General features: G+C 49.8%; 1 protein-coding gene across 1 annotated transcript in view; it reads right to left on the minus strand.

The window, feature by feature from the left end:
• Positions 1 to 1626: 1626 nt before the first annotated feature.
• LOC138371033 (uncharacterized) overlaps positions 1627 to 26857 on the minus strand; it is a 69434-nt gene continuing 44203 nt past the window's right edge. The window contains exons 2-14 of the mRNA XM_069335675.1: positions 22970 to 23243; positions 22477 to 22821; positions 21609 to 21950; positions 16069 to 16301; positions 13837 to 14481; positions 11863 to 12561; positions 10711 to 11038; positions 9524 to 9867; positions 7221 to 7478; positions 4989 to 5633; positions 4506 to 4839; positions 3015 to 3766; positions 1627 to 1882 (exon numbers count right to left, since the gene is read on the minus strand). Coding sequence (XP_069191776.1) covers positions 1627 to 1882; positions 3015 to 3766; positions 4506 to 4839; positions 4989 to 5633; positions 7221 to 7478; positions 9524 to 9867; positions 10711 to 11038; positions 11863 to 12561; positions 13837 to 14481; positions 16069 to 16301; positions 21609 to 21950; positions 22477 to 22821; positions 22970 to 23243 — 5455 coding nt within the window. The remainder of the gene's footprint in view (positions 1883 to 3014; positions 3767 to 4505; positions 4840 to 4988; positions 5634 to 7220; positions 7479 to 9523; positions 9868 to 10710; positions 11039 to 11862; positions 12562 to 13836; positions 14482 to 16068; positions 16302 to 21608; positions 21951 to 22476; positions 22822 to 22969; positions 23244 to 26857) is intronic.

Raw genomic sequence — 26857 nt, forward strand, 5'->3', positions numbered from 1 at the left:
TCAGAATGAGGCTACACCGGCTCTCCCCGCGTCCTTCTCGAAATAACCAATGAGAGGAAGGCATACAGCGGCCTACCCCTCTCATCCAATCAGCGACGGTGTAGCATAGCCCCTAGGGCAACTCCAAAATGGAAGACCAACATGGCGGCTCAAGATGTTTAACTAGATGGCGGCTGTCTCCATGACAACCACTCAAGTGGCCAGCCAGCGCGAGAGCCCACATGTCACCCACGCCGGCGGCCTAGCTGTTTCCCGCGCAAAGCTGAGTCTGGCCTCAAAGCCATACAATGAGATGATGCTATCAGCTCTAGCACTGTCCACAGACATGCCACCCCGGCCAGGGTAACATTTATGGACTGCTGATGACTGGGGCTCTCACATGAGCCCAAACACTAGATGTTTCGGTTGCTGGTTACCAAACTTAAGTCCGCCCACTTAACAAGTGCACTTAACAACTGTACTGGCTCTCACAGGCATAAGAACACTATTGTAAGTGAGCTGGTGAACCATCTCCTCACAGTTGGTGGGCTGCAGATCCTCTCCCTCGGTCGCTGCTGGCCTGCAGATCTTCTCCCCCGGTCGCTGCTGGGCTGCAGATCCTCTCCCCCGGTCGCTGCTGGGCTGCAGATCCTCTTCCCCGGTCGCTGCTGGGTTTGCGGATCCTCTCCCCGGTCGCTGCAGGGTTGCAGATCCTCTTCCCCGGTCGCTGCTGGGCTGCAGATCCGCTCCCCCGGTCGCTGCTGGGCTGCAGATCTTCTCCCGTGGTCGCTGCTGTGTTGCAGATCCTCTCCACCGGTCGCTGGTGAGCTGCAGATCCTCTCCCCTGGTCGCTGATGGGCTGCAGATCCTCTCCTCCTGTCGCTGTTGGGTTGCAGATCCTCTCCCCAGGTCGCTTCTGGGCTGCAGATCCTCTCCCTCGGTCGTTGGTGGGCTGCAGATCCTCTCCCCCGGTCGCTGCTGGGCAACAAATCCTCTCCCCCGGTCGCTGGTGGGCTGCCGATCCTCTCCCACGGTCGCTGGTGGGCTGCAGATCCTCTCCCACGGTTGCTGCTGGGCTGCAGATCCTCACCCTCGGTCTATGCTGGGCTGCTGATCCTCTCCCACGGTCGCTGCTGGGCTGCAGATCCTCTCCCCTCGTCGCTGGTGGTCTGCAGATCCTCTTCTCCGGTCGCTGATGGGCTGCAGATCCTCTCCCTCGGTCGCTGGTGGGCTGCAGATCCTCTCCCACGGTCGCTGCTGGACTGCAGATTCTCTCCCCCGGTCGCTGCTGGGCTGCAGATCCTCTCCCCCGGTCGCTGCTGGGCTGCAGATCCTCTCCTCCGGTCGCTGGTGGGCTGCAGATCATCTCCCTCGGTCGCTGCTGGGCTGCAGATCCTCTCCCCCGGTCACTGCTGGGCCTGCAGATCCTCTCCCCCGGTCGCTGGTGGGCTGCAGATCCTCTCCCTCGGTCGCTGTTGGGCTGCAGATCCTCTCCCCCGGTCGCTGCTGGGCTGCAGATCCTCTCCCCCGGTCGCTGCTGGGCTGCAGATTCTCTTCCCCGGTCGCTGGTGGGCTGCAGATCCTCTCCTTGAGACGCTGGATGGCTGCAGATCCTCTCCCCCCGGTCGCTGACGGGCTGCAGATCCTCTACTTTGGCCGCTGGATGGCTGCAGATCCTCTTTCCTGGTCGCTGCTGTGCTGCAGATCCTCTCCACTGGTCGCTGCTGGGCTGCAGATCCTCTCCCCCCGGTCGCTGACGGGCTGCAGATCCTCTACTTCGGTCGCTTGATGGCTGCAAATCATCTCCCCAGGTCGCTGCTGGGCTGCAGATCCTCTCCACTTGTCGCTTGCTGGGCTTAAGATCCTCTCCCTCTGTCGCTGCTGGGCTGCAGATCCTCTCCCCCTGGTCGTTGCAGATCCTCATAGTTTTCATAGAGCAGTTATAATAATGTGATTAGGTTGGCGAAGCTGGTTGTTGTATGGTGAAAAATTAATGGGTTGTTGTGAAAAATTTGTGGGTGTTGGTGAAAATGCTATTGATTGTGGTGAAGATGCTGAGTGTTGAGGTGAAGATGTTTTGGTTAGTGAAGATGCTGCTGGGGGTTGTGTAATGTTTTGGGTGGTGAAGATGATGCTTGGGGTTGAGGGAAGATGATACGGTTGGTGATGAAGATGCAGGAGGGTTGTGTGAAGAAGTTGTGGGTTGTTGTGAAGATGTTGTTGGTGGTTGAGTGAAATTGATATTGGTTGTTGTGAAGATGCTGCTGGGTATTGTGTGGTGAAGATAATATGGGTTGTGGTAAGGATGGTGCTGGTGGTTGTGAGGAAAAGAAACTTCTTGGTCAATGTAGTAAACATGCTGCTGGAGGTATGTGCTGAAGATGTTGCTGGGATAGTGCGGTGAAGATGCTGCTGGAGGTAGGTGCTGAAGATGCTGCTGGAGGTATGTGGTGAAGATGCTGCTGGAGGTATGTGCTGAAGATGTTGCTGGAGGTATGTGTTGAAGATGCTGCTGGAGGTATGTGTTGAAGATGCTGCTGGAGGTATGTGCTGAAGATGCTGCTGGAGGTATGTGTTGAAGATGCTGCTGGGATTGTGTGGTGAAGATGCTGCTGGAGGTATGTGGTGAAGATGCTTCTGGAGGTATGTGCTGAAGATGCTGCTGGAGGTATGTGCTGAAGATGCTGCTGGAGGTATGTGCTGAAGATGCTGCTGGAGGTATGTGCTGAAGATGCTACTGGAGGTATGTGCTGAAGATGCTGCTGGAGGTATGTGCTGAAAATGCTGCTGGAGGTATGTGCTGAAGATGCTGCTGGAGGTATGTGCTGAAGATGCTGCTGGAGGTATGTGTTGAAGATGCTGCAGGAGGTTTGTAGTGAACATGCTGCTGAAGGTATGTGCTGAAGATGCTGCTGGAGGTATGTGTTGAAGATGCTGCTGGAGGTATGTGCTGAACATTCTGCTGGAGGTATGTGCTGAAGATGCTGCTGGAGGTATGTGCTGAAGATGCTGCTGGAGGTATGTGCTGAACATGCTGCTGGAGGTATGTGCTGAAGATGCTGCTGGAGGTATGTGTTGAAGATGCTGCTGGAGGTATGTGCTGAACATGCTGCTGAAGGTATGTGCTGAAGATGCTGCTGGAGGTATGTGTTGAAGATGCTGCTGGAGGTATGTGCTGAACATGCTGCTGAAGGTATGTGCTGAAGATGCTGCTGGAGGTGTGTGTTGAAGATGCTGCTGGAGGTATGTGCTGAACATGCTGCTGAAGGTATGTGCTGAAGATGCTGCTGGAGGTATGTGCTGAAGATGCTGCTGGAGGTATGTGCTGAACATGCTGCTGAAGGTATGTGCTGAAGATGCTGCTGGAGGTGTGTGTTGAAGATGCTGCTGGAGGTATGTGCTGAACATGCTGCTGAAGGTATGTGCTGAAGATGCTGCTGGAGGTATGTGCTGAAGATGCTGCAGGGGGTATGTACTGAACATGCTGCTGAAGGTATGTGCTGAAGATGCTGCTGGAGGTATGTGTTGAAGATGCTGCTGGAGGTATGTGCTGAACATGCTGCTGAAGGTATGTGCTGAACATGCTGCTGGAGGTATGTGTTGAAGATGCTGCTGGAGGTATGTGCTGAAGATGCTGCTGGAGGTATGTGCTGACGATGCTGCTGGAGGTATGTGCTGAAGATGCTGCTGGAGGTATGTGCTGAACATGCTGTTGGAGGTATGTGTTGAAGATGCTGCAGGAGGTATGTGTTGAAGATGCTGCTGGAGGTATGTGCTGAAGATGCTGCTGGAGGTATGTGTTGAAGATGCTGCTGGAGGTATGTGCTGAAGATGCTGCTGGAGGTATGTGCTGAAGATGCTGCTGGAGGTATGTGTTGAAGATGCTGCAGGAGGTATGTGTTGAAGATGCTGCTGGAGGAATGTGCTGAAGATGCTGCTGGAGGTATGTGTTGAAGATGCTGCTGGAGGTATGTGCTGAAGATGCTGCTGGAGGTATGTACTGAAGATGCTGCTGGAGGTATGTGCTGAACATGCTGCTGGAGGTATGTGTTGAAGATGCTGCTGGAGGTATGTGCTGAAGATGCTGCTGGAGGTATGTGCTGAAGATGCTGTTGGAGGTATGTGCTGAAGATGCTGCTGGAGGAATGTGTTGAAAATGCTGCTGGAGGTATATGTTGAAGATGCTGCTGGAGGTATGTGTTGAAGATGCTGCTGAAGGTATGTGCTGAAGATGCTGCTGGAGGTATGTGCTGAAGATGCTGCTGGAGGTATGTGCTGAAGATGCTGCTGGAGGTATGTGTTGAAGATGCTGCAGGAGGTATGTGCTGAAGATGCTGCTGGAGGTATGTGCTGAAGATGCTGCAGGAGGTATGTGCTGAGGATGCTGCTGGAGGTATGTGCTGAAGATGCTGCTGGAGGTATGTGCTGAAGATGTTGCTGGAGGTATGTGCTGAAGATGCTGCTGGAGGTATGTGCTGAAGATGCTGCTGAAGATATGTGTTGAAGATGCTGCTGGAGGTATGTGCTGAAGATGCTGCTGGAGGTATGTGCTGAAGATGCTGCTGGGATTGTGTGCTGAAGACGCTGCTGGAGGTATGTGTTGAAGATGCTGCAGGAGGTATGTGCTGAAGATGCTGCTGGAGGTATGTGCTGAAGATGCTGCTGGAGGTATGTGCTGAAGATGCTGCTGGAGGTATTTGCTGAACATGCTTGGAGGTATGTGTTGAAGATGCTGCTGGAGGTATGTGCTGAAGATGCTGCTGGAGGTATGTGCTGAAGATGTTGCTGGAGGAATGTGCTGAAGATGTTGCTGGAGGTATGTGCTGAAGATGCTGCTGGAGGTTTGTGCTGAAGATGCTACTGGAGGTATGTGCTGAAGATGTTGCTGAAGGTATGTGCTGAAGATGCTGCTGGAGGTATGTGCTGAACATGCTTGGAGGTATGTGTTGAAGATGCTGCTGGAGGTATGTGCTGAAGATGCTACTGGAGGTATGTGCTGAAGATGTTGCTGGAGGTATGTGTTGAAGATGCTGCTGAAGGTATGTGCTGAAGATGCTGCTGGAGGTATGTGTTGAACATGCAGCTGAAGGTATGTGCTGAAGATGCTGCTGGAGGTATGTGCTGAAGATGCTGCGGAGGTATGTGCTGAAGATGCTGCTGGAGGTATGTGCTGAACATGCTGCTGAAGGTATGTGCTGAAGATGCTGCTGGAGGTATGTGCTGAAGATGCTGCTGGAGGTATGTGCTGAACATGCTGCTGAAGGTATGTGCTGAAGATGCTGCTGGAGGTGTGTGTTGAAGATGCTGCTGGAGGTATGTGCTGAACATGCTGCTGAAGGTATGTGCTGAAGATGCTGCTGGAGGTATGTGCTGAAGATGCTGCAGGGGGTATGTACTGAACATGCTGCTGAAGGTATGTGCTGAAGATGCTGCTGGAGGTATGTGTTGAAGATGCTGCTGGAGGTATGTGCTGAACATGCTGCTGAAGGTATGTGCTGAACATGCTGCTGGAGGTATGTGTTGAAGATGCTGCTGGAGGTATGTGCTGAAGATGCTGCTGGAGGTATGTGCTGACGATGCTGCTGGAGGTATGTGCTGAAGATGCTGCTGGAGGTATGTGCTGAACATGCTGTTGGAGGTATGTGTTGAAGATGCTGCAGGAGGTATGTGTTGAAGATGCTGCTGGAGGTATGTGCTGAAGATGCTGCTGGAGGTATGTGTTGAAGATGCTGCTGGAGGTATGTGCTGAAGATGCTGCTGGAGGTATGTGCTGAAGATGCTGCTGGAGGTATGTGTTGAAGATGCTGCAGGAGGTATGTGTTGAAGATGCTGCTGGAGGAATGTGCTGAAGATGCTGCTGGAGGTATGTGTTGAAGATGCTGCTGGAGGTATGTGCTGAAGATGCTGCTGGAGGTATGTACTGAAGATGCTGCTGGAGGTATGTGCTGAACATGCTGCTGGAGGTATGTGTTGAAGATGCTGCTGGAGGTATGTGCTGAAGATGCTGCTGGAGGTATGTGCTGAAGATGCTGTTGGAGGTATGTGCTGAAGATGCTGCTGGAGGAATGTGTTGAAAATGCTGCTGGAGGTATATGTTGAAGATGCTGCTGGAGGTATGTGTTGAAGATGCTGCTGAAGGTATGTGCTGAAGATGCTGCTGGAGGTATGTGCTGAAGATGCTGCTGGAGGTATGTGCTGAAGATGCTGCTGGAGGTATGTGTTGAAGATGCTGCAGGAGGTATGTGCTGAAGATGCTGCTGGATGTATGTGCTGAAGATGCTGCAGGAGGTATGTGCTGAGGATGCTGCTGGAGGTATGTGCTGAAGATGCTGCTGGAGGTATGTGCTGAAGATGTTGCTGGAGGTATGTGCTGAAGATGCTGCTGGAGGTATGTGCTGAAGATGCTGCTGAAGATATGTGTTGAAGATGCTGCTGGAGGTATGTGCTGAAGATGCTGCTGGAGGTATGTGCTGAAGATGCTGCTGGGATTGTGTGCTGAAGATGCTGCTGGAGGTATGTGTTGAAGATGCTGCAGGAGGTATGTGCTGAAGATGCTGCTGGAGGTATGTGCTGAAGATGCTGCTGGAGGTATGTGCTGAAGATGCTGCTGGAGGTATTTGCTGAACATGCTTGGAGGTATGTGTTGAAGATGCTGCTGGAGGTATGTGCTGAAGATGCTGCTGGAGGTATGTGCTGAAGATGTTGCTGGAGGAATGTGCTGAAGATGTTGCTGGAGGTATGTGCTGAAGATGCTGCTGGAGGTTTGTGCTGAAGATGCTACTGGAGGTATGTGCTGAAGATGTTGCTGAAGGTATGTGCTGAAGATGCTGCTGGAGGTATGTGCTGAACATGCTTGGAGGTATGTGTTGAAGATGCTGCTGGAGGTATGTGCTGAAGATGCTACTGGAGGTATGTGCTGAAGATGTTGCTGGAGGTATGTGTTGAAGATGCTGCTGAAGGTATGTGCTGAAGATGCTGCTGGAGGTATGTGTTGAACATGCAGCTGAAGGTATGTGCTGAAGATGCTGCTGGAGGTATGTGCTGAAGATGCTGCGGAGGTATGTGCTGAAGATGCTGCTGGAGGTATGTGCTGAAGATGCTGCTGGAGGTATGTGCTGAAGATGCAGCTGGAAGTATGTGCTGAAGATGCTGCAGGAGGTATGTGTTGAAGATGATGCTGGAGGTATGTGCTGAAGATGCTGCTGGAGGTATGTGCTGAAGATGCTGCAGGGGGTATGTACTGAACATGCTGCTGAAGGTATGTGCTGAAGATGCTGCTGGAGGTATGTGTTGAAGATGCTGCTGGAGGTATGTGCTGAACATGCTGCTGAAGGTATGTGCTGAACATGCTGCTGGAGGTATGTGTTGAAGATGCTGCTGGAGGTATGTGCTGAAGATGCTGCTGGAGGTATGTGCTGACGATGCTGCTGGAGGTATGTGCTGAAGATGCTGCTGGAGGTATGTGCTGAACATGCTGTTGGAGGTATGTGTTGAAGATGCTGCAGGAGGTATGTGTTGAAGATGCTGCTGGAGGTATGTGCTGAAGATGCTGCTGGAGGTATGTGTTGAAGATGCTGCTGGAGGTATGTGCTGAAGATGCTGCTGGAGGTATGTGCTGAAGATGCTGCTGGAGGTATGTGTTGAAGATGCTGCAGGAGGTATGTGTTGAAGATGCTGCTGGAGGAATGTGCTGAAGATGCTGCTGGAGGTATGTGTTGAAGATGCTGCTGGAGGTATGTGCTGAAGATGCTGCTGGAGGTATGTACTGAAGATGCTGCTGGAGGTATGTGCTGAACATGCTGCTGGAGGTATGTGTTGAAGATGCTGCTGGAGGTATGTGCTGAAGATGCTGCTGGAGGTATGTGCTGAAGATGCTGTTGGAGGTATGTGCTGAAGATGCTGCTGGAGGAATGTGTTGAAAATGCTGCTGGAGGTATATGTTGAAGATGCTGCTGGAGGTATGTGTTGAAGATGCTGCTGAAGGTATGTGCTGAAGATGCTGCTGGAGGTATGTGCTGAAGATGCTGCTGGAGGTATGTGCTGAAGATGCTGCTGGAGGTATGTGTTGAAGATGCTGCAGGAGGTATGTGCTGAGGATGCTGCTGGAGGTATGTGCTGAAGATGCTGCTGGAGGTATGTGCTGAAGATGTTGCTGGAGGTATGTGCTGAAGATGCTGCTGGAGGTATGTGCTGAAGATGCTGCTGAAGATATGTGTTGAAGATGCTGCTGGAGGTATGTGCTGAAGATGCTGCTGGAGGTATGTGCTGAAGATGCTGCTGGGATTGTGTGCTGAAGATGCTGCTGGAGGTATGTGTTGAAGATGCTGCAGGAGGTATGTGCTGAAGATGCTGCTGGAGGTATGTGCTGAAGATGCTGCTGGAGGTATGTGCTGAAGATGCTGCTGGAGGTATTTGCTGAACATGCTTGGAGGTATGTGTTGAAGATGCTGCTGGAGGTATGTGCTGAAGATGCTGCTGGAGGTATGTGCTGAAGATGTTGCTGGAGGAATGTGCTGAAGATGTTGCTGGAGGTATGTGCTGAAGATGCTGCTGGAGGTTTGTGCTGAAGATGCTACTGGAGGTATGTGCTGAAGATGTTGCTGAAGGTATGTGCTGAAGATGCTGCTGGAGGTATGTGCTGAACATGCTTGGAGGTATGTGTTGAAGATGCTGCTGGAGGTATGTGCTGAAGATGCTACTGGAGGTATGTGCTGAAGATGTTGCTGGAGGTATGTGTTGAAGATGCTGCTGAAGGTATGTGCTGAAGATGCTGCTGGAGGTATGTGTTGAACATGCAGCTGAAGGTATGTGCTGAAGATGCTGCTGGAGGTATGTGCTGAAGATGCTGCGGAGGTATGTGCTGAAGATGCTGCTGGAGGTATGTGCTGAAGATGCTGCTGGAGGTATGTGCTGAAGATGCAGCTGGAAGTATGTGCTGAAGATGCTGCAGGAGGTATGTGTTGAAGATGATGCTGGAGGTATGTGCTGAAGATGCTGCTGGAGGTATGTGTTGAAGATGCTGCTGGAGGTATGTGCTGAAGATGCTGCTGGAGGTATGTGCTGAAGATGCTGCTGGGATTGTGTGGTGAAGATGCTGCTGGAGGTATGTGTTGAAGATGCTGCAGGAGGTATGTGCTGAAGATGCTGCTAGAGGTATGTGCTGAAGATGCAGCTGGAGGTATGTGCTGAAGATGCTGCTGGAGGTATGTGCTGAACATGCTTGGAGGTATGTGTTCAAGATGCTGCTGGAGGTATGTGCTGAAGATGCTGCTGGAGGAATGTGCTGAAGATGTTGCTGGAGGTATGTGCTGAAGATGCTGCTGGAGTTATGTGCTGAAGATGCTACTGGAGGTATGTGCTGAAGATGTTGCTGGAGGTATGTGCTGAAGATGCTGCTGGAGGTATGTGCTGAACATGCTTGGAGGTATGTGTTGAAGATGCTGCTGGAGGTATGTGCTGAAGATGCTACTGGAGGTATGTGCTGAACATGCTGCTGGAGGTATGTGCTGAAGATGCTGCTGGAGGTATGTGTTGAAGATGCTACTGGAGGTATGTGCTGAAGATGTTGTTGGAGGTATGTGCTGAAGATGCTGCTGGAGATATGTGCTGAACATGCTTGGAGGTATGTGTTGAAGATGCTGCTGGAGGTATGTGCTGAAGATGCTGCTGGAGGTATGTGCTGAACATGCTGCTGGAGGTATGTGCTGAAGATGCTGCTGGAGGTATGTGTTGAACATGCTTGGAGGTATGTGTTGAAGATGCTGCTGGAGGTATGTGCTGAAGATGCTGCTGGAGGTATGTGTTGAACATGCTGCTGAAGGTATGTGCTGAAGATGCTGCTGGAGGTATGTGCTGAAGATGCTGCGGAGGTATGTGCTGAAGATGCTGCTGGAGGTATGTGCTGAAGATGATGCTGAAGGTATGTGCTGAAGATGCTGCTGAAGGTATATGTTGAAGATGCTGCTGGAGGTATGTGCTGAAGATGCTGCTGGGATTGCGTGGTGAAGATGCTGCTGGAGGTATGTGTTGAAGATGCTGCTGGAGGTATTGGTTGAAGATGCTGCTGAAGGTATGTGCTGAAGTAGCTGCTGGAGGTATGTGCTGAAGATGCTGCTGGAGGTATGTGCTGAAGATGCTGCTGGAGGTATGTGCTGAAGATGCTGCTGGAGGTATGTGCTGAAGATGCTGCTGGAGGTATGTGTGTTGAAGATGCTGCTGAAGGTATGTGTTGAAGATGCTGCTGGAGGTATGTGCTGAAGATGCTGCTGGAGGTATGTGCTGAAGATGCTGCTGGAGGTATGTGCTGAAGATGCTGCTGGAGGTATGTGTTGAAGATGCTACTGGAGGTATGTGCTGAAGATGTTGCTGGAGGTATGTGCTGAAGATGCTGCTGGAGGTATGTGCTGAAGATGCTGCTGGAGGTATGTGTTGAACATGCTTGGAGGTATGTGTTGAAGATGCTGCTGGAGGTATGTGCTGAAGATGCTGCTGGAGGTATGTGTTGAACAAGCTGCTGAAGGTATGTGCTGAAGATGCTGCTGGAGGTATGTGCTGAAGATGCTGCGGAGGTATGTGCTGAAGATGCTGCTGGAGGTATGTGCTGAAGATGCTGCTGGAGGTATGTGCTGAAGATGCTGCTGAAGGTATATGTTGAAGATGCTGCTGGAGGTATGTGCTGAAGATGCTGCTGGGGGTGTGTGTTGAAGATGCTGCTGGAGGTATGTGCTGAACATGCTGCTGAAGGTATGTGCTGAAGATGCTGCTGGAGGTATGTGCTGAAGATGCTGCAGGGGGTATGTGCTGAACATGCTGCTGAAGGTATGTGCTGAAGATGCTGCTGGAGGTATGTGTTGAAGATGCTGCTGGAGGTATGTGCTGAACATGCTGCTGAAGGTATGTGCTGAACATGCTGCTGGAGGTATGTGTTGAAGATGCTGCTGGAGGTATGTGCTGAAGATGCTGCTGGAGGTATGTGCTGACGATGCTGCTAGAGGTATGTGCTGAAGATGCTGTTGGAGGTATGTGCTGAACATGCTGCTGGAGGTATGTGTTGAAGATGCTGCAGGAGGTATGTGTTGAAGATGCTGCTGGAGGTATGTGCTGAAGATGCTGCTGGAGGTATGTGTTGAAGATGCTGCTGGAGGTATGTCTGAAGATGCTGCTGGAGGTATGTGCCAAAGATGCTGCTGGAGGTATGTGCTGAAGATGCTGCTGGAGGTATGTGTTGAAAATGCTGCTGGAGGTATATGTTGAAGATGCTGCTGGAGGTATGTGTTGAAGATGCTGCTGAAGGTATGTGCTGAAGATGCTGCTGGAGGTATGTGCTGAAGATGCTGCTGGAGGTATGTGCTGACGATGCTGCTGGAGGTATGTGCTGAAGATGCTGCTGGAGGTATGTGCTGAACATGCTGCTGGAGGTATGTGTTGAAGATGCTGCTGGAGGTATGTCTGAAGATGCTGCTGGAGGTATGTGCTGAAGATGCTGCTGGAGGTATGTGTTGAAAATGCTGCTGGAGGTATATGTTGAAGATGCTGCTGGAGGTATGTGTTGAAGATGCTGCTGAAGGTATGTGCTGAAGATGCTGCTGGAGGTATGTGCTGAAGATGCTGCTGGAGGTATGTGCTGAAGATGCTGCTGGAGGTATGTGCTGAAGATGCTGCTGGAGGTATGTGCTGAAGATGCTGCTGGAGGTATGTGCTGAAGATGCTGCAGGAGGTATGAGCTGAGGATGCTGCTGGAGGTATGTGCTGAAGATGCTGCTGGAGGTATGTGTTGAAGATGCTGCTGGAGGTATGTGCTGAACATTCTGCTGGAGGTATGTGCTGAAGATGCTGCTGGAGGAATGTGCTGAAGATGCTGCTGGAGGTATGTGCTGAACATGCTGCTGGAGGTATGTGCTGAAGATGCTGCTGGAGGTATGTGTTGAAGATGCTGCTGGAGGTATGTGCTGAACATGCTGCTGAAGGTATGTGCTGAAGATGCTGCTGGAGGTATGTGTTGAAGATGCTGCTGGAGGTATGTGCTGAACATGCTGCTGAAGGTATGTGCTGAAGATGCTGCTGGAGGTGTGTGTTGAAGATGCTGCTGGAGGTATGTGCTGAACATGCTGCTGAAGGTATGTGCTGAAGATGCTGCTGGAGGTATGTGCTGAAGATGCTGCTGGAGGTATGTGCTGAACATGCTGCTGAAGGTATGTGCTGAAGATGCTGCTGGAGGTGTGTGTTGAAGATGCTGCTGGAGGTATGTGCTGAACATGCTGCTGAAGGTATGTGCTGAAGATGCTGCTGGAGGTATGTGCTGAAGATGCTGCAGGGGGTATGTACTGAACATGCTGCTGAAGGTATGTGCTGAAGATGCTGCTGGAGGTATGTGTTGAAGATGCTGCTGGAGGTATGTGCTGAACATGCTGCTGAAGGTATGTGCTGAACATGCTGCTGGAGGTATGTGTTGAAGATGCTGCTGGAGGTATGTGCTGAAGATGCTGCTGGAGGTATGTGCTGACGATGCTGCTGGAGGTATGTGCTGAAGATGCTGCTGGAGGTATGTGCTGAACATGCTGTTGGAGGTATGTGTTGAAGATGCTGCAGGAGGTATGTGTTGAAGATGCTGCTGGAGGTATGTGCTGAAGATGCTGCTGGAGGTATGTGTTGAAGATGCTGCTGGAGGTATGTGCTGAAGATGCTGCTGGAGGTATGTGCTGAAGATGCTGCTGGAGGTATGTGTTGAAGATGCTGCAGGAGGTATGTGTTGAAGATGCTGCTGGAGGAATGTGCTGAAGATGCTGCTGGGGGTATGTGTTGAAGATGCTGCTGGAGGTATGTGCTGAAGATGCTGCTGGAGGTATGTACTGAAGATGCTGCTGGAGGTATGTGCTGAACATGCTGCTGGAGGTATGTGTTGAAGATGCTGCTGGAGGTATGTGCTGAAGATGCTGCTGGAGGTATGTGCTGAAGATGCTGTTGGAGGTATGTGCTGAAGATGCTGCTGGAGGAATGTGTTGAAAATGCTGCTGGAGGTATATGTTGAAGATGCTGCTGGAGGTATGTGTTGAAGATGCTGCTGAAGGTATGTGCTGAAGATGCTGCTGGAGGTATGTGCTGAAGATGCTGCTGGAGGTATGTGCTGAAGATGCTGCTGGAGGTATGTGTTGAAGATGCTGCAGGAGGTATGTGCTGAAGATGCTGCTGGAGGTATGTGCTGAAGATGCTGCAGGAGGTATGTGCTGAGGATGCTGCTGGAGGTATGTGCTGAAGATGCTGCTGGAGGTATGTGCTGAAGATGTTGCTGGAGGTATGTGCTGAAGATGCTGCTGGAGGTATGTGCTGAAGATGCTGCTGAAGATATGTGTTGAAGATGCTGCTGGAGGTATGTGCTGAAGATGCTGCTGGAGGTATGTGCTGAAGATGCTGCTGGGATTGTGTGCTGAAGATGCTGCTGGAGGTATGTGTTTAAGATGCTGCAGGAGGTATGTGCTGAAGATGCTGCTGGAGGTATGTGCTGAAGATGCTGCTGGAGGTATGTGCTGAAGATGCTGCTGGAGGTATTTGCTGAACATGCTTGGAGGTATGTGTTGAAGATGCTGCTGGAGGTATGTGCTGAAGATGCTGCTGGAGGTATGTGCTGAAGATGTTGCTGGAGGAATGTGCTGAAGATGTTGCTGGAGGTATGTGCTGAAGATGCTGCTGGAGGTTTGTGCTGAAGATGCTACTGGAGGTATGTGCTGAAGATGTTGCTGAAGGTATGTGCTGAAGATGCTGCTGGAGGTATGTGCTGAACATGCTTGGAGGTATGTGTTGAAGATGCTGCTGGAGGTATGTGCTGAAGATGCTACTGGAGGTATGTGCTGAAGATGTTGCTGGAGGTATGTGTTGAAGATGCTGCTGAAGGTATGTGCTGAAGATGCTGCTGGAGGTATGTGTTGAACATGCAGCTGAAGGTATGTGCTGAAGATGCTGCTGGAGGTATGTGCTGAAGATGCTGCGGAGGTATGTGCTGAAGATGCTGCTGGAGGTATGTGCTGAACATGCTGCTGAAGGTATGTGCTGAAGATGCTGCTGGAGGTATGTGCTGAAGATGCTGCTGGAGGTATGTGCTGAACATGCTGCTGAAGGTATGTGCTGAAGATGCTGCTGGAGGTGTGTGTTGAAGATGCTGCTGGAGGTATGTGCTGAACATGCTGCTGAAGGTATGTGCTGAAGATGCTGCTGGAGGTATGTGCTGAAGATGCTGCAGGGGGTATGTACTGAACATGCTGCTGAAGGTATGTGCTGAAGATGCTGCTGGAGGTATGTGTTGAAGATGCTGCTGGAGGTATGTGCTGAACATGCTGCTGAAGGTATGTGCTGAACATGCTGCTGGAGGTATGTGTTGAAGATGCTGCTGGAGGTATGTGCTGAAGATGCTGCTGGAGGTATGTGCTGACGATGCTGCTGGAGGTATGTGCTGAAGATGCTGCTGGAGGTATGTGCTGAACATGCTGTTGGAGGTATGTGTTGAAGATGCTGCAGGAGGTATGTGTTGAAGATGCTGCTGGAGGTATGTGCTGAAGATGCTGCTGGAGGTATGTGTTGAAGATGCTGCTGGAGGTATGTGCTGAAGATGCTGCTGGAGGTATGTGCTGAAGATGCTGCTGGAGGTATGTGTTGAAGATGCTGCAGGAGGTATGTGTTGAAGATGCTGCTGGAGGAATGTGCTGAAGATGCTGCTGGAGGTATGTGTTGAAGATGCTGCTGGAGGTATGTGCTGAAGATGCTGCTGGAGGTATGTACTGAAGATGCTGCTGGAGGTATGTGCTGAACATGCTGCTGGAGGTATGTGTTGAAGATGCTGCTGGAGGTATGTGCTGAAGATGCTGCTGGAGGTATGTGCTGAAGATGCTGTTGGAGGTATGTGCTGAAGATGCTGCTGGAGGAATGTGTTGAAAATGCTGCTGGAGGTATATGTTGAAGATGCTGCTGGAGGTATGTGTTGAAGATGCTGCTGAAGGTATGTGCTGAAGATGCTGCTGGAGGTATGTGCTGAAGATGCTGCTGGAGGTATGTGCTGAAGATGCTGCTGGAGGTATGTGTTGAAGATGCTGCAGGAGGTATGTGCTGAAGATGCTGCTGGAGGTATGTGCTGAAGATGCTGCAGGAGGTATGTGCTGAGGATGCTGCTGGAGGTATGTGCTGAAGATGCTGCTGGAGGTATGTGCTGAAGATGTTGCTGGAGGTATGTGCTGAAGATGCTGCTGGAGGTATGTGCTGAAGATGCTGCTGAAGATATGTGTTGAAGATGCTGCTGGAGGTATGTGCTGAAGATGCTGCTGGAGGTATGTGCTGAAGATGCTGCTGGGATTGTGTGCTGAAGATGCTGCTGGAGGTATGTGTTGAAGATGCTGCAGGAGGTATGTGCTGAAGATGCTGCTGGAGGTATGTGCTGAAGATGCTGCTGGAGGTATGTGCTGAAGATGCTGCTGGAGGTATTTGCTGAACATGCTTGGAGGTATGTGTTGAAGATGCTGCTGGAGGTATGTGCTGAAGATGCTGCTGGAGGTATGTGCTGAAGATGTTGCTGGAGGAATGTGCTGAAGATGTTGCTGGAGGTATGTGCTGAAGATGCTGCTGGAGGTTTGTGCTGAAGATGCTACTGGAGGTATGTGCTGAAGATGTTGCTGAAGGTATGTGCTGAAGATGCTGCTGGAGGTATGTGCTGAACATGCTTGGAGGTATGTGTTGAAGATGCTGCTGGAGGTATGTGCTGAAGATGCTACTGGAGGTATGTGCTGAAGATGTTGCTGGAGGTATGTGTTGAAGATGCTGCTGAAGGTATGTGCTGAAGATGCTGCTGGAGGTATGTGTTGAACATGCAGCTGAAGGTATGTGCTGAAGATGCTGCTGGAGGTATGTGCTGAAGATGCTGCGGAGGTATGTGCTGAAGATGCTGCTGGAGGTATGTGCTGAAGATGCTGCTGGAGGTATGTGCTGAAGATGCAGCTGGAAGTATGTGCTGAAGATGCTGCAGGAGGTATGTGTTGAAGATGATGCTGGAGGTATGTGCTGAAGATGCTGCTGGAGGTATGTGCTGAAGATGCTGCAGGGGGTATGTACTGAACATGCTGCTGAAGGTATGTGCTGAAGATGCTGCTGGAGGTATGTGTTGAAGATGCTGCTGGAGGTATGTGCTGAACATGCTGCTGAAGGTATGTGCTGAACATGCTGCTGGAGGTATGTGTTGAAGATGCTGCTGGAGGTATGTGCTGAAGATGCTGCTGGAGGTATGTGCTGACGATGCTGCTGGAGGTATGTGCTGAAGATGCTGCTGGAGGTATGTGCTGAACATGCTGTTGGAGGTATGTGTTGAAGATGCTGCAGGAGGTATGTGTTGAAGATGCTGCTGGAGGTATGTGCTGAAGATGCTGCTGGAGGTATGTGTTGAAGATGCTGCTGGAGGTATGTGCTGAAGATGCTGCTGGAGGTATGTGCTGAAGATGCTGCTGGAGGTATGTGTTGAAGATGCTGTAGGAGGTATGTGTTGAAGATGCTGCTGGAGGAATGTGCTGAAGATGCTGCTGGAGGTATGTGTTGAAGATGCTGCTGGAGGTATGTGCTGAAGATGCTGCTGGAGGTATGTACTGAAGATGCTGCTGGAGGTATGTGCTGAACATGCTGCTGGAGGTATGTGTTGAAGATGCTGCTGGAGGTATGTGCTGAAGATGCTGCTGGAGGTATGTGCTGAAGATGCTGTTGGAGGTATGTGCTGAAGATGCTGCTGGAGGAATGTGTTGAAAATGCTGCTGGAGGTATATGTTGAAGATGCTGCTGGAGGTATGTGTTGAAGATGCTGCTGAAGGTATGTGCTGAAGATGCTGCTGGAGGTATGTGCTGAAGATGCTGCTGGAGGTATGTGCTGAAGATGCTGCTGGAGGTATGTGTTGAAGATGCTGCAGGAGGTATGTGCTGAAGATGCTGCTGGAGGTATGTGCTGAAGATGCTGCAGGAGGTATGTGCTGAGGATGCTGCTGGAGGTATGTGCTGAAGATGCTGCTGGAGGTATGTGCTGAAGATGTTGCTGGAGGTATGTGCTGAAGATGCTGCTGGAGGTATGTGCTGAAGATGCTGCTGAAGATATGTGTTGAAGATGCTGCTGGAGGTATGTGCTGAAGATGCTGCTGGAGGTATGTGCTGAAGATGCTGCTGGGATTGTGTGCTGAAGATGCTGCTGGAGGTATGTGTTGAAGATGCTGCAGGAGGTATGTGCTGAAGATGCTGCTGGAGGTATGTGCTGAAGATGCTGCTGGAGGTATGTGCTGAAGATGCTGCTGGAGGTATTTGCTGAACATGCTTGGAGGTATGTGTTGAAGATGCTGCTGGAGGTATGTGCTGAAGATGCTGCTGGAGGTATGTGCTGAAGATGTTGCTGGAGGAATGTGCTGAAGATGTTGCTGGAGGTATGTGCTGAAGATGCTGCTGGAGGTTTGTGCTGAAGATGCTACTGGAGGTATGTGCTGAAGATGTTGCTGAAGGTATGTGCTGAAGATGCTGCTGGAGGTATGTGCTGAACATGCTTGGAGGTATGTGTTGAAGATGCTGCTGGAGGTATGTGCTGAAGATGCTACTGGAGGTATGTGCTGAAGATGTTGCTGGAGGTATGTGTTGAAGATGCTGCTGAAGGTATGTGCTGAAGATGCTGCTGGAGGTATGTGTTGAACATGCAGCTGAAGGTATGTGCTGAAGATGCTGCTGGAGGTATGTGCTGAAGATGCTGCGGAGGTATGTGCTGAAGATGCTGCTGGAGGTATGTGCTGAAGATGCTGCTGGAGGTATGTGCTGAAGATGCAGCTGGAAGTATGTGCTGAAGATGCTGCAGGAGGTATGTGTTGAAGATGATGCTGGAGGTATGTGCTGAAGATGCTGCTGGAGGTATGTGTTGAAGATGCTGCTGGAGGTATGTGCTGAAGATGCTGCTGGAGGTATGTGCTGAAGATGCTGCTGGGATTGTGTGGTGAAGATGCTGCTGGAGGTATGTGTTGAAGATGCTGCAGGAGGTATGTGCTGAAGATGCTGCTAGAGGTATGTGCTGAAGATGCTGCTGGAGGTATGTGCTGAAGATGCTGCTGGAGGTATGTGCTGAACATGCTTGGAGGTATGTGTTCAAGATGCTGCTGGAGGTATGTGCTGAAGATGCTGCTGGAGGAATGTGCTGAAGATGTTGCTGGAGGTATGTGCTGAAGATGCTGCTGGAGTTATGTGCTGAAGATGCTACTGGAGGTATGTGCTGAAGATGTTGCTGGAGGTATGTGCTGAAGATGCTGCTGGAGGTATGTGCTGAACATGCTTGGAGGTATGTGTTGAAGATGCTGCTGGAGGTATGTGCTGAAGATGCTACTGGAGGTATGTGCTGAACATGCTGCTGGAGGTATGTGCTGAAGATGCTGCTGGAGGTATGTGTTGAAGATGCTACTGGAGGTATGTGCTGAAGATGTTGTTGGAGGTATGTGCTGAAGATGCTGCTGGAGATATGTGCTGAACATGCTTGGAGGTATGTGTTGAAGATGCTGCTGGAGGTATGTGCTGAAGATGCTACTGGAGGTATGTGCTGAACATGCTGCTGGAGGTATGTGCTGAAGATGCTGCTGGAGGTATGTGTTGAACATGCTTGGAGGTATGTGTTGAAGATGCTGCTGGAGGTATGTGCTGAAGATGCTGCTGGAGGTATGTGTTGAACATGCTGCTGAAGGTATGTGCTGAAGATGCTGCTGGAGGTATGTGCTGAAGATGCTGCGGAGGTATGTGCTGAAGATGCTGCTGGAGGTATGTGCTGAAGATGATGCTGAAGGTATGTGCTGAAGATGCTGCTGAAGGTATATGTTGAAGATGCTGCTGGAGGTATGGGCTGAAGATGCTGCTGGGATTGCGTGGTGAAGATGCTGCTGGAGGTATGTGTTGAAGATGCTGCTGGAGGTATTGGTTGAAGATGCTGCTGAAGGTATGTGCTGAAGTAGCTGCTGGAGGTATGTGCTGAAGATGCTGCTGGAGGTATGTGCTGAAGATGCTGCTGGAGGTATGTGCTGAAGATGCTGCTGGAGGTATGTGCTGAAGATGCTGCTGGAGGTATGTGCTGAAGATGCTGCTGGAGGTATGTGTGTTGAAGATGCTGCTGAAGGTATGTGTTGAAGATGCTGCTGGAGGTATGTGCTGAAGATGCTGCTGGAGGTATGTGCTGAAGATGCTGCTGGAGGTATGTGCTGAAGATGCTGCTGGAGGTATGTGTTGAAGATGCTACTGGCGGTATGTGCTGAAGATGTTGCTGGAGGTATGTGCTGAAGATGCTGCTGGAGGTATGTGCTGAAGATGCTGCTGGAGGTATGTGTTGAACATGCTTGGAGGTATGTGTTGAAGATGCTGCTGGAGGTATGTGCTGAAGATGCTGCTGGAGGTATGTGTTGAACAAGCTGCTGAAGGTATGTGCTGAAGATGCTGCTGGAGGTATGTGCTGAAGATGCTGCGGAGGTATGTGCTGAAGATGCTGCTGGAGGTATGTGCTGAAGATGCTGCTGGAGGTATGTGCTGAAGATGCTGCTGAAGGTATATGTTGAAGATGCTGCTGGAGGTATGTGCTGAAGATGCTGCTGGGGGTGTGTGTTGAAGATGCTGCTGGAGGTATGTGCTGAACATGCTGCTGAAGGTATGTGCTGAAGATGCTGCTGGAGGTATGTGCTGAAGATGCTGCAGGGGGTATGTGCTGAACATGCTGCTGAAGGTATGTGCTGAAGATGCTGCTGGAGGTATGTGTTGAAGATGCTGCTGGAGGTATGTGCTGAACATGCTGCTGAAGGTATGTGCTGAACATGCTGCTGGAGGTATGTGTTGAAGATGCTGCTGGAGGTATGTGCTGAAGATGCTGCTGGAGGTATGTGCTGACGATGCTGCTGGAGGTATGTGCTGAAGATGCTGTTGGAGGTATGTGCTGAACATGCTGCTGGAGGTATGTGTTGAAGATGCTGCAGGAGGTATGTGTTGAAGATGCTGCTGGAGGTATGTGCTGAAGATGCTGCTGGAGGTATGTGTTGAAGATGCTGCTGGAGGTATGTCTGAAGATGCTGCTGGAGGTATGTGCCAAAGATGCTGCTGGAGGTATGTGCTGAAGATGCTGCTGGAGGTATGTGTTGAAAATGCTGCTGGAGGTATATGTTGAAGATGCTGCTGGAGGTATGTGTTGAAGATGCTGCTGAAGGTATGTGCTGAAGATGCTGCTGGAGGTATGTGCTGAAGATGCTGCTGGAGGTATGTGCTGACGATGCTGCTGGAGGTATGTGCTGAAGATGCTGCTGGAGGTATGTGCTGAACATGCTGCTGGAGGTATGTGTTGAAGATGCTGCTGGAGGTATGTCTGAAGATGCTGCTGGAGGTATGTGCTGAAGATGCTGCTGGAGGTATGTGTTGAAAATGCTGCTGGAGGTATATGTTGAAGATGCTGCTGGAGGTATGTGTTGAAGATGCTGCTGAAGGTATGTGCTGAAGATGCTGCTGGAGGTATGTGCTGAAGATGCTGCTTGAGGTATGTGCTGAAGATGCTGCTGGAGGTATGTGCTGAAGATGCTGCTGGAGGTATGTGCTGAAGATGCTGCTGGAGGTATGTGCTGAAGATGCTGCAGGAGGTATGAGCTGAGGATGCTGCTGGAGGTATGTGCTGAAGATGCTGTTGGAGGTATGTGCTGAAGATGCTGCTGGAGGTATGTGCTGAAGATGTTGCTGGAGGTATGTGCTGAAGATGCTGCTGGAGGTATGTGCTGAAGATGCTGCTGGAGATATGTGTTGAAGATGCTGCTGGAGGTATGTGCTGAAGATGCTGCTGGAGGTATGTGTTGAAGATGCTGCTGGAGGTATGTCTGAAGATGCTGCTGGAGGTATGTGCTGAAGATGCTGCTGGAGGTATGTGTTGAAAATGCTGCTGGAGGTATATGTTGAAGATGCTGCTGGAGGTATGTGTTGAAGATGCTGCTGGAGGTATGTGCTGAAGATGCTGCTGGAGGTATGTGCTGAAGATGCTGCTGGAGGTATGTGCTGAAGATGCTGCTGGAGGTATGTGCTGAAGATGCTGCTGGAGGTATGTGCTGAAGATGCTGCTGGAGGTATGTGCTGAAGATGCTGCAGGAGGTATGAGCTGAGGATGCTGCTGGAGGTATGTGCTGAAGATGCTGCTGGAGGTATGTGCTGAAGATGCTGCTGGAGGTATGTGCTGAAGATGTTGCTGGAGGTATGTGTTGAAGATGCTGCTGGAGGTATGTGCTGAAGATGCTGCTGGAGATATGTGTTGAAGATGCTGCTGGAGGTATGTGCTGAAGATGCTGCTGGAGGTATGTGCTGAAGATACTGCTGGGATTGTGTGCTGAAGATGCTGCTGGAGGTATGTGTTGAACATGCTTGGAGGTATGTGTTGAAGATGCTGCTGGAGGTATGTGCTGAAGATGCTGCTGGAGGTATGTGCTGAACATGCTTGGAGGTATGTGTTGAAGATGCTGCTGGAGGTATGTGCTGAAGATGCTACTGGAGGTATGTGCTGAAGATGTTGCTGGAGGTATGTGCTGAGGATGCTGCTGGAGGTATGTGCTGAAGATGCTGCTGGAGGTTTGTGCTGAAGATGCTACTGGAGGTATGTGCTGAAGATGTTGCTGGAGGTATGTGCTGAAGATGCTGCTGGAGGTGTGTGCTGAACATGCTTGGAGGTATGTGTTGAAGATGCTGCTGGAGGTATGTGCTGAAGATGCTACTGGAGGTATGTGCTGAAGATGTTGCTGGAGGTATGTGCTGAAGATGCTGCTGGAGGTATGTGCTGAAGATGCTGCTGGAGGTATGTGTTGAACATGCTTGGAGGTATGTGTTGAAGATGCTGCTGGAGGTATGTGCTGAAGATGCTGCTGGAGGTATGTGTTGAACATGCTGCTGAAGGTATGTGCTGAAGATGCTGCTGGAGGTATGTGCTGAAGATGCTGCGGAGGTATGTGCTGAAGATGCTGCTGGAGGTATGTGCTGAAGATGCTGCTGGAGGTATGTGCTGAAGATGCTGCTGGAGGTATGTGCTGAAGATGCTGCAGGAGGTATGTGTTGAAGATGATGCTGGAGGTATGTGCTGAAGATGCTGCTGGAGGTATGTGTTGAAGATGCTGCTGGAGGTATGTGCTGAAGATGCTGCTGGAGGTATGTGCTGAAGATGCTGCTGGGATTGTGTGGTGAAGATGCTGCTGGAGGTATGTGTTGAAGATGCTGCAGGAGGTATGTGCTGAAGATGCTGCTGGAGGTATGTGCTGAAGATGCTGCTGGAGGTATGTGCTGAAGATGCTGCTGGAGGTATGTGCTGAACATGCTTGGAGGTATGTGTTCAAGATGCTGCTGGAGGTATGTGCTGAAGATGCTGCTGGAGGAATGTGCTGAAGATGTTGCTGGAGGTATGTGCTGAAGATGTTGCTGGAGGTATGTGCTGAAGATGCTGCTGGAGTTATGTGCTGAAGATGCTACTGGAGGTATGTGCTGAAGATGTTGCTGGAGGTATGTGCTGAAGATGCTGCTGGAGGTATGTGCTGAACATGCTTGGTGGTATGTGTTGAAGATGCTGCTGGAGGTATGTGCTGAAGATGCTACTGGAGGTATGTGCTGAACATGCTGCTGGAGGTATGTGCTGAAGATGCTGCTGGAGGAATGTGTTGAAGACGCTACTGGAGGTATGTGCTGAAGATGTTGTTGGAGGTATGTGCTGAAGATGCTGCTGGAGATATGTGCTGAACATGCTTGGAGGTATGTGTTGAAGATGCTGCTGGAGGTATGTGCTGAAGATGCTACTGGAGGTATGTGCTGAACATGCTGCTGGAGGTATGTGCTGAAGATGCTGCTGGAGGTATGTGTTGAAGATGCTACTGGAGGTATGTGCTGAAGATGTTGCTGGAGGTATGTGCTGAAGATGCTGCTGGAGGTATGTGCTGAAGATGCTGCTGGAGGTATGTGTTGAACATGCTTGGAGGTATGTGTTGAAGATGCTGCTGGAGGTATGTGCTAAAGATGCTGCTGGAGGTATGTGTTGAACATGCTGCTGAAGGTATGTGCTGAAGATGCTGCTGGAGGTATGTGCTGAAGATGCTGCGGAGGTATGTGCTGAAGATGCTGCTGGAGGTATGTGCTGAAGATGCTGCTGGAGGTATGTGCTGAAGATGCTGCTGAAGGTATATGTTGAAGATGCTCCTGGAGGTATGTGCTGAAGATGCTGCTGGGATTGTGTGGAGAAGATGCTGCTGGAGGTATGTGTTGAAGATGCTGCTGGAGGTATTGGTTGAAGATGCTGCTGAAGGTATGTGCTGAAGTAGCTGCTGGAGGTATGTGCTGAAGATGCTGCTGGAGGTATGTGCTGAAGATGCTGCTGGAGGTATGTGCTGAAGATGCTGCTGGAGGTATGTGCTGAAGATGCTGCTGGAGGTATGTGTGTTGAAGATGCTGCTGAAGGTGTGTGTTGAAGATGCTGCTGGAGGTATGTGCTGAAGATGCTGCTGGAGGTATGTGCTGAAGATGCTGCTGGAAGTATGTGCTGAAGATGCTGCTGGAGGTATGTGCTGAAGATGCTGCTGGAGGTTATGTGTGTGAAGATGCTGTTGGGGTTATGTTACGAAGATGTTGCTGGGGTCATGTGGGAGATGCCGTTGGGGTTATCTAAGATGCTGCTAGGGTATTGTGTGAAGAAGCTGCTGGGGTAATGAGTGAAGATGTTTGCTGGGGATTAGTTGATAAAGATGCTGCTGGGGTAATGAGTGAAGATGTTGCTGGAGATATGTGGTTAAGATTCTGCTGAGGTAATGAGTGAAGATTTTGCTGGGGTATGTGGTGAAGATGCTGATGGGGTTATGTTTTTGAAGATGCTGCTGGTGTTTATGTAGAGAGGATGCGTTGGAGTTACATAGTGAAGATGCTGCTGGGGTTAGTCTTGAAGATGCTGCTGGAGTTATGTAGAGAAGATGCTGCTGGGGTTATGTAGTGAGATGCTGATGGGTGTTTGTGTGAAGATGCAGCTTTGGTAATGTGAAGATGCTGCTGGGGTTATGTAGTGAAGATGCGCTTGGGTTATGTAGTGAAGATGCTGTAGGGTTATGTGATGAAGGTGCTGCTTGGGTATGTGGTGAAGATGCTGCTGGGGTTATGTAGTGAAGATGCTGATAGGGTTATGTAGTGAAGATGCGCCTTTGGTAATGTGAAGATGCTGTTGGGGTTAGGTAGTGAAGATGTCGCTGGGGTTATGTAGTGAAGATGCTGTAGGGTTATTTGTGATGAAGTGCTGTTTGGCTTATGTAGTGAAGATGCTGCTGAGGTTATGTAGACAAATGCTGGTGGGGCTATGTAATGAAGATGCTATGGGGTTATGTAGTAAGATGATGCTGGGGTCATGAAATGAAGATGCTGCTGGAGTTATGTGGTGAAATGCTGTTAGGGTAAAGTTGTGAAGATGCTGCTGGGGTTATGTAGTGAAAAGATGTTGGGTAAAGTAGTGAAGACGCTGCTTGGGATATGTAGCGAAGTTGCTTTTGGGGTTATGTGACGAAGATGCTGCTGGGGTTATGTTGGGAAGATGCTGTTGGGGTTATTTGACGAAGATGCTGCTAGGGTTTTGTGGTGAAGATGCGTGGGGGTTATGTGATGAAGAGCTGCTGGGGTTATGTGGTGAAGAAGTTGCTGGGGTAATGAGTGAAGATGTTGCTGGGGAGATTGGTGAAGATGCGGGTGGTAATGTGGCAAAGATGCTCTTGGGTTATGTAGTGAAGATGATGTTGTGGTTATGTGGTGCAGATGCTGCTGGGGTATAGTTAAAGATGCTGCTGGGGTTATGTAGTGAAGATGCTGCTTGGGTTATGTAGTGAAGATGATGTTGTGGTTATATGGTGAAGATTCTGCTAGGTTAGTACTGAAGATGCTGCTGGGGTTATTTAGTAATGATGCTGCTGTAGGTTAAATGAAGATGATATGATGTGGGAAGATGTTCTTAGTTATGTTGTGAAGACGCTGTTGAGGATTGTGTGGTTAGAGATTCAGGAGTTATGTAGTGAAGATTGCTGCTGTAGGCTAAATGAAGATGATATTGTTTGTGGTGAAGATGTTCATTGAGTTATAGAGTGAAGACGCTGCTGAGGTTTTGTGGTTAAATTATTAATGGTTATGTAGTGAAGATGTTGCGGGGATATGTAGAGAAGATGCTGCTAGGGTTATGTAGTGAAGATACTGCTGGGGTTATGCAGTAAGATGCTGTTGTGGTTATGTAGTGAAGATGCTGCTGTAGGTTAAATGAAGATGATATAGGTTGTGGTGAAGATGTTCATTGAGTTATGTAATGAAGATGCTGCTGGGAAATGAAGTGATGATGCTGCTGGGGTAATGTGGTGAAGATGCTGCTGGGGTTATGTGGTGAAGATGCTGCTGGGGTTATGTAGTGCAGATGCTGCTGGGGTCATGTGGTGAAGATGCTGCTGGGGCTATATAGTGAAGATGCTGCTGTATGTTAAATGAAGATGATAGGTTGTGGTGAAAATGTTCATTGAGTTATGTAGTGAAGACGTTGCTAAGGATTGTGTGGTTAAGTTGATTTAGGAGTTATGGAGAGAAGATGCTGCTGGGGTTATGTAGTGAAGATACTGCTGGGGATATGTGGTGAAGATGCTGCTGGGGTTATGTAGTGAAGAAGCTGCTGGGGTTATGTGGTGAGGATGCTGTTGAGTTATGTGATGAAGATGCTGCTGGGGGTTATGTAGTGAAAATACTGCTGGGGGTTATGTTAATGAAGATGCTGACGGGGTTATTTAGTCAAGATGCTGCTGGGATTATGTGGTGAAGATGCTGCTTGGGTTATGTAGTGAAGATGCTGCTGGGGTCATGTAAGAGAAGATTCTGTTGTGGTTATGAGGTGAAGATTGCTGCTGGGGTTATGTAATGAAAAGGCTGTTGGGTTCTGTAGTGAAGATGCTGCTGAGGTTATGTGGTGAAGATACTGTTGGGGTTATGTAATGAAGATGCTGCTGGGGTAATGAGTGAAGATGTTGCTGGGGATATGTGGTGAGATGCGGCTAGGATTATGTAGTGAAGATGCTGCTGCTCTTATGTAGTGAAGATGCTGCTGGGTTATGTAGTGAAGATGCTGCTGGGGTTATGCAGTGAAGATGATGTTGGGGTTATGTAGGGATGATGCTGAAGGGGTTATGTGATGAAGATGCTGCTTGGGTTATGTGGTGAAGATTGCTGCTGGGGGTTATGTGGTAATGATGCTGTTGGGTTATGTGATGAAGATGCTGCTGGGGTTATGTAGTGAAAATACTGTTGGGGTTATGTAAAGAAGATACTGTGTTTAGGGTTATGTAATGAAGATGCTGCTGGAGTTATGTAGAGAAGATGCTTGCTGGAGTTATGTGGTTGAAAATGCTGATGGGGTAATGTTGTGAAGATGCTGGCTTGGGTTATGTAGTGAAAAAGGCTGTTGGGTAAAGAAGTGAAGACGTTGCTAGGGAAATGTTGTGTAGATGCTGTTGGGGTTATTTGACGAAGATGCAGCTTGGGGTTATATAGTGAAAATACTGTTGTGGTTATGTAACGAAGATGCTGTCGGGGTTATGTAGTGAGAAGCCTGTTGGGTTATGGTTGTGAAGATGCTGCTGGAGTTATATGGTGAAGATGCTGATGGGATAATGGGGTGAAGATGCTGCTGGGGTTATGTAATGAAAGCCTGTGGGTTATGTGGTGAAGATGGCTGCTGGGGTTATGTGGTAAAGATGTTTTGGGTTATGTGATGAAGATGCTGCTGGGGTTATGTGGTGATGATGCTGTTGGGTTATGTGATGAAGATGCTGCTGGGGTTATGTAGTGAAAATACTGTTGG

Source organism: Procambarus clarkii, chromosome 34 (assembly GCF_040958095.1).
Source record: "Procambarus clarkii isolate CNS0578487 chromosome 34, FALCON_Pclarkii_2.0, whole genome shotgun sequence".
Taxonomy (NCBI): domain Eukaryota; kingdom Metazoa; phylum Arthropoda; class Malacostraca; order Decapoda; family Cambaridae; genus Procambarus; species Procambarus clarkii.